General features: G+C 45.9%; 1 protein-coding gene across 1 annotated transcript; it reads left to right on the forward strand.

The window, feature by feature from the left end:
• The first annotated feature begins 2157 nt into the window (after positions 1–2157).
• On the forward strand, positions 2158–6031 carry LOC123749925 (uncharacterized). The gene is made up of 2 exons (XM_045732047.2): positions 2158–3569; positions 4024–6031. Exons 1-2 carry the CDS (start codon positions 3419–3421, stop codon positions 4686–4688), a joined length of 816 nt encoding a protein of 271 aa, XP_045588003.1. The 5' UTR covers positions 2158–3418; the 3' UTR covers positions 4689–6031.
• Positions 6032–7472: the final 1441 nt, after the last annotated feature.

Consider the following 7472-nt stretch of genomic DNA (forward strand, 5'->3'; position numbering starts at 1 on the left):
ACCTATTTTACTGCTAGGTAACAGGGACATAGAGTGAAAGAAACTCTGCCCATTGTTTCTCGCCGGCGCCTGGGATCGAACCCAGGACCACAGGATCACAGGATCGGGTAGTTAAGGTGTCCACAGGTAGTTAAAGTGTCCACAGGTAATTAAGGTATCCTGAGGTTCCGGGTTCGATCCCCGGTGGAGGCGGAAACAAATGGCCAGAGTTTCTATCACCCTGATTACCCTGTTCACCTAGCAGTAAATAGGTACCTGGAAGGAGTTACCCCCTAGTTCACCACCAACTACTTAACCCCCTAACCACTAAACTAGTTTAAAAATAAATACTGTGGTGATATAGAACCGGCATCTTGTCCCCGGCAGGGAGGAAGCCGACCTTCACTGCAGGAAGAGGGGGGCGGCTCCCCCCGCAGGCCACGCCCCCCATCCCCGCCCACTATAACCGTACCCAGGATCACCAGCGATCAATAAATGCACATACAAGGGGGGGGGGGGCCAAACATGGCAACCTAATTACACATTTTTCCAGAATCTTGGCTTGTGTCTTCACGAAAAAATGGTCTCAAGTGACCTTATAAACTGAGGTTACAAGCTTTAGACGGCCCCAATCCTCCCCCCCCTCTTCCCTCACCCCCTCTTCCCCTATGCCCCCTCCCACCAACCACAGTCCAGCGGGTCAATGGGAACTCTGCTCCCCTGACAGTTCACCTTTATTCGGACTCTCTCCTCCCGGCACCCTAAAGAGGAGACTGGGAACGCTGCTAGTGTTGAGCTGTGACTCTTGGGCTCTGGCAGTGCCGACGAGGGTGGAGAGGAGGGGAGGAGAGGGGGAAAGGACTTCTCTGGTACCCTTTCTTCCTTCTACCTCTCTTTTGTCTTCCTTCTTGTCTCCTCTCTAGTGCCTCCTCTCCTTTCGTTCCGTATTATCCCTTGGTCTTCTTCGTTGTCTCATTTCTTGATGCCTTATCGCCGTTTATCTCTCTCTCTCTCTCCCTCTTCACTCTCGGGAGGGAGAAAGAGAGAGAAAAACACATAAAAAGACAGAGTGCGTATCAAGAAATGCGGGTACGGAGGAAACCGGAGGTGATAGTGCTCTGTGACCAACACAGCCACCGAGCACATACCTCGATGATGCCATACCCGCCGCTCTCACCTATAACACGTCGCATTACTGACGAAATAGACCAATCCGTTAAAAATGTGGCGTACTAGTAAAGATTTCAAGCACCGTAAAACTGACGTTTACTCTGCATCCGGCCTCGATTGGCCGGATGAGGTGGAAGCGTTCGTGTGTTTTTAACGAGGCAAAACAGTTGTATATTTGACGTTGTAGCAGGCTAACCATATTTGATGTATATATAATTATTTAAATAAATAGGGGGGAGGGGGGGGGAACCCTGAAATTACCATTATCGTAGCCTGGCGGATAGCGCGCAGGACTCGTAATTCTGTGGCGCGGGTTCGATTCCCGCACGAGGCAGAAACAAATGGGCAAAGTTTCTTTCACCCTGAATGCCCCTGTTACCTAGCAGCAAATAGGTACCTGGGAGTTAGTCAGCTGTCACGGGCTGCTTCCTGGGGGTGGAGGACTGGTCGAGGACCGGGCCGCGGGGACACTAAAGAGCCCCGAAATCATCTCAAGATAACCTCAAGATAAGATAACCATCTCTTTTAAGGGTCTGAGTTTGGTGTAGTGGGATAAAGGCGTACCTGTTATGCCAGTTGCTGTGAGGCTTCTGTGCTGGCTAGGGTTCGAGTCTCCTGATGGGAAAAGTGTTCTAAAGTTATAATTATTTAACTATAGGTTCCTTCATTCATACGTAAATAATGGGCCACGGATTTACAATGTGACAATTTACTGTAAATTTGTGTAAAATTTAAATGTGTACACATTTATTAATGCAGTATTTTTCAATTTCAATATTTAAAACTGGATTACAAATTTTACACAAAAATTGCAATAGGTTTTTGACTTTTTTTTTTTGTAATTCTTGTTTTACACCATGAATTCTGTTGTCTATTGGTTGTTGCTTTGTTTCTCTACATTCCTTGCAGTCTCTCACTGAGAGGGGGGGGGGGAGAGGAAGTGTACCACTGACCCCTCACCTTCTCTCACACCCCTCAGCCTGCTGGAGGGAGAGAGAGAGAGAGAGAGAGGGAGGGAGAGAGAAGGGAAAGGGAGAGAGGGACACAGGGACACCCACACAACTCCCACCTCAATCCAGTCAATTATTCATGATAGTTTATTGAATTTACATACACACCTGCACACCCCTGGAATGTGCTTCTCAACACATCTTTTATCGTCTCTCTCCTTCCCTCATTCCATCTCACTCCCTCTCCCTCCCTCTCTCTTCCTCCCTCTATCTCTCTAACGGGGTGAGAATAGCTTGAGCTACCTCAAGCTATTCTCTAAAGCTATGATCCCTTTGTGTGTATTTTACCTCAATAAACTTATTTCAATTTCTCTCTATCTCTCCCAGAACAGACTAAAAAGCATGAATTCTGGACCTTATCGTAGTCGGGTGCTACATACCCGTCCGCACAATATGTGGGACACATCTCTAAATCATGTCAATAGAAGACAGACTCATATTCCCCTCAATGTTATGAGGAGACTTAAGACCGATAAAGACATCACAAGCTAGAGACTTTTGATGTCTTTTGATGACATTTGTTAGAGACTGAAGGGTCTAACAGATGGGTTCTAGAGTTTAACTCAAGTAAATGCAAAGAGATTAAGCTAGAAGGGGGCAGAAGGCTAGGTATAAGGCACCAAATGGGAGAATAAATGACAAGAGAATAAGGTGATGGAGTCAGACTGAAGGGAGAGAGAGAGAGAGAGAGAGAGAGAGAGAGAGAGAGAGAGAGAGAGAGAGAGAGAGAGAGAGAGTTAATCCTCTGGTGATTAACAGCCTCTTGACCCGAAATTCTGCCTAACCTAACCCAACGGAGCCTATCACAGCCTAAACTGAGCTAATACATGTCCTCAGTTTTCAGCAGCGAGAAATCGAAGTTAGGATGAAAAACCCGGCACATGTGGGGCAGGAAACACCACTGCCAGATACATGTTTCCCGCCCTCTCCCTACCTACAGAAACGCTTCCAGCTGCTCCCGTGTTTCAGCGCTGCTTGTCACCACCACCAGAAAAAATTAATACCGATTTTTGAACTAAAAAATATGGCTCCCGGTCTCCAGTCAGCCGAAAACACATATATTTACAAAAGACACGCGCCCCCCTACATAAGACATGTTTTCCCGCTCTCTGCCGGGCCACAGAAAACGTTTCCCAACTGCTCGTGTTTCAGTAGTGTTTTATCATCAGCGCCAGAGTGCTATCGATAACATTTTCCCCGTTTTTAACCTGTATTCTGAGTCCCTGTAGGCGACGTTTTCATTTAGTGAGAGCAAGAGAATGGGTAAAGAAGAGCAGGAGAGGAATATCCAGCTGGCGCAGCTGGTGGAGCAGCACCAGGTGCTGTACAGGACGGACCTACCGGACTACGCCAACAAGCACAGGCAAGACCAGGTCTGGGAGGCCATCGCTGAGCTCCTCAATGACACGGGTACTCTTCACTTGTCTACGTTGTTTGATTTGGTTTTTAATTATACACCTCACGGCTATCCCGTGGAGGGTAGTGGACCCACATACCCATCCCCTAGGCGGTATTACTCTTACTGGTAGGTCATTGAGGTACTGGGTAGCCTTATCTTATGGGTAGCCCAACTCTCTAGCCTCCAAGAGTTGAAAGACGGGCTTCAAGCCCAAAGAAGATAGTTTTTCAGTAAGCTTTGTAGTGACCTTAATAACCCTCCATTATTAAAAATATTAATGTTCATCCTAGTAAAAATACATATAAAATGAGTTACAAACAGAATGTTGGATTTGTAGATAGAACTTGTATATACCACGCCAAAAGCCACTAATACGCACAGCGTTTCGGGCAAAACATGCAACACTAAGCCCAAACCTTAGATATCCATTCGTAATCCACTAATTCCTGTATTTCCTGCACACAGGCGCTAACTGTAGGGAGCGATGGAAGAACCTTCGCCTCTCGCTGTGTCGATACTTGAGGAGCGCGGCTCACGGCGCCAACGGCAGGAAGCTGAAGCCATATTACATGTTTCCTCATATGAGCTTCGTCGTCCCATATATCCGAGGCAGATTGGCTCGCCCGGCGGCCCTCGACGGACCAATGAGTCTCTTGAACGCTTCGCAGGAAGGAGAGAGAAGGGAGAAGGTGGGAAGAGAAACAGTGTTGTGTGTGGATAAGTACACGAGAAGTGGAGATTACAAGGTAGAAATAATCAAAGAAGATCCGGACGCAGGAGATTACGCCAATGTTGTCGAGCCCAGCGATTGTTACGATGGCAACCAGCAGGGATACTACAATGGTTCCAGGTCTCCTGAAGTAGCGACTCCATCAACACCTCCATCCACTAACTCCGTGTTGCCTTGTGGAGACCAGGCTGCTCCGGAGACCATGGACGGGGACCTCCACTTCCTCCATAGTCTCCTGCCTGACATGAAGCTCTTGGATGCACGGAGAAAAATGCAGTTTAAAATCCAAGTCATCACACTGATGAATGAGCTTCTCTTCAGTGATGGCTTGACTGAGGTGCTCCCCCACCGCCCTCACAACACACTGCTCGTCCCCACAACCACCACAGAACGAACATAACAACAATAACATAACATTCTGTTCAACCCACAATAAATAAAGTGTCTGGGGCCTCTCACAGGGCTTACAAGAGTCCACATCAACTACTTAACCCATCAACTTACACTTTACCAAACTTTGTCACACCTATACATGTTACAACCTTTGTCACATCTATACACATTACAACCTTTGTCACATCTATACACGTTACAACCTTTGTCACATCTATACACGTTACAACCTTTGTCACATCTATACACGTTACAACCTTTGTCACATCTATACACATTACAACCTTTGTCACATCTATACACGTTACAACCTTTGTCACATCTATACACATTACAACCTTTGTCACATCTATACACGTTACAACCTTTGTCACATCTATACACATTACAACCTTTGTCACATCTATACACGTTACAACCTTTGTCACATCTATACACGTTACAACCTTTGTCACATCTATACACATTACAACCTATCTACTACAAATTCTTACATTTTCATTGAAACGAGATTTTTCATTCCATTTGCAAGAAATATATTTACTGGTTAACAGAAACTCTAAAACAATAACTTCCTCACTTTATTAACTTTGTCAAAAGTATAATACTGAGATAAATTTTGTATAATCTTGGGAGGAATAAATATAAACAGAAAGATTATCTATTATTTCCATTACTCAATACCAGTAAAGATGGTGTTATTTGACAATAGTTTGTCACGAGGATTTGACCTCTTCTGGTGTAGTGTAGTTGTGTGGTGTTGCTGTGTGGTGTTGAAACACTGGCAAACAACCCCATTCTCGGTCATCCATCTACCTCCCTCCAAGATGGTATTGTATTTCCCTCCAAGATGGAATTGTACATACTTCCAGGATGGTATTGTATTTCCTTCCAAGATGGTATTGTATTTCCTTCCAAGCTGGTATTGTATTTCCTTCCAAGCTGGCATTGTATTTCCTTCCAAGCTGGCATTGTATTTCCTTCCAAGCTGGTATTGTATTTCCTTCCAAGCTGGCATTGTATTTCCTTCCAAGCTGGTATTGTATTTCCTTCCAAGCTGGCATTGTATTTCCTTCCAAGATGGTATTGTATTTCCTTCCAAGCTGGTATTGTATTTCCTTCCAAGCTGGCATTGTATTTCCTTCCAAGCTGGCATTGTATTTCCTTCCAAGCTGGTATTGTATTTCACTCCAAGATGGTATTGTATTTCCCTGCAAGATGATATTGTATTTTCCTCCAAGATGGTATTGTATTTCCCTCCAAGATGATATTGTATTTTCCTCCAAGATGGTATTGTATTTCCCTCCAAGCTGGTATTGTATTTCCTTCCAAGCTGGTATTGTATTTCCCTGCAAGATGGTATTGTATTTCACTCCAAGATGGTATTGTACATACCTCCAAGATGGTATTGAATATATTTGACGTAAAATAAATATTGACACCATCTTTCGCGTGTTTCAATTCTCATTCAATCCAAGAGGAATGATCTGCTAATATCAAGTTGATTCACTGGTCCAGCCTTTCTCACGTGGCTTAATCACCCAGTGGTTTGTGTGATCCATGCTCACTACCCAGCCCGTCCTCCTAAGGTTCCCAACATCAAGAAAACGGTCAAAAATGTCCTCTCCTAACCTGCCAGAGGACCTAAAACAGAAAACGAGACAGCACTACACTTTCGCCAGCTAGTCCATTTTCTAGCACGACAATTTTTGGCGTTAAGTAACGAATACGATCGAAATGGGACGTCATTAGAAACCTACATCAGACAACGGTTAGACCGATACTGGAATACGCAGCACCGGCCTGGAATACGCAGCACCGGCATGGAATCCCCAGCTTACGAAGCATATAACCCTAATCGTAAAAATCGAGGTGTGACGCAAAATGCGTGCCAGAGTCAAGAGGGTTAAGCTGTGAGGAAAAGTTAAGGGAATTGGGTCTCAGTAGCTTAGTGGATGGCACAAGCAGGGGAGGGGGGATATGATCACGATATACAAGGTACTAAGGGGGAATCAAGATGGACAGAAATTAAGAAAAAGTAGGACAAGCCTCAGAGTAACGTGGCTGGAGATGTGAAGATAAACCACACACCAGAAGATGAAGAGACGACGACGTTTCGGTCCGTCCCGGACCGTCCTGATCGTCCCGGACTGTCCTGGACCGTCCTGGACCGTCCCGGACCGTCCCGGACCGTCCCGGACCGTCCTGGACCGTTCCGGCCCGTCCTGAACCGTCCGGACCGTCCTGGACCGCCTGGATCGTCCTGGACCGTCCTGGACCGTCCCGGACCGTCCTGGACCGTCCGGGACCGTCCTGGACCGCCTGGATCGTCCTGGACCGTCCTGGACCGTCCCGGACCGTCCTGGACCGTCCGGACCGTCCTGGACCGTCCGGACCGTCCTGGACCATTACCAAGACACATACGACCTAAAAATGGTCTAAGATAGACCGAAACGTCGTGGCTTCTCCATCTTCTGATGTGTGGTTGGGTCATTATTAGCACAAGATGATAAGTGGAGGCTGGAAACGCAGATGAGTAAGAAAAATATATGGAAATACTAATACCTTGTACGGGTGATAACAATACCTTGTACGGGTGATAACAATACCTTGTACGGGTGATAACAATACCTTGTACGGGTGATAACAATACCTTGTACGGGTGATAACAATACCGTGTACGGGTGATAACAATACCGTGTACGGGTGATAACAATACCTTGTACGGGTGATAACAATACCTTGTACGGGTGATAACAATACCTTGTACGGGTGATAACAATACCTTGTA

This window comes from Procambarus clarkii, chromosome 87 (genome assembly GCF_040958095.1).
Source record: "Procambarus clarkii isolate CNS0578487 chromosome 87, FALCON_Pclarkii_2.0, whole genome shotgun sequence".
NCBI classification, from domain to species: domain Eukaryota; kingdom Metazoa; phylum Arthropoda; class Malacostraca; order Decapoda; family Cambaridae; genus Procambarus; species Procambarus clarkii.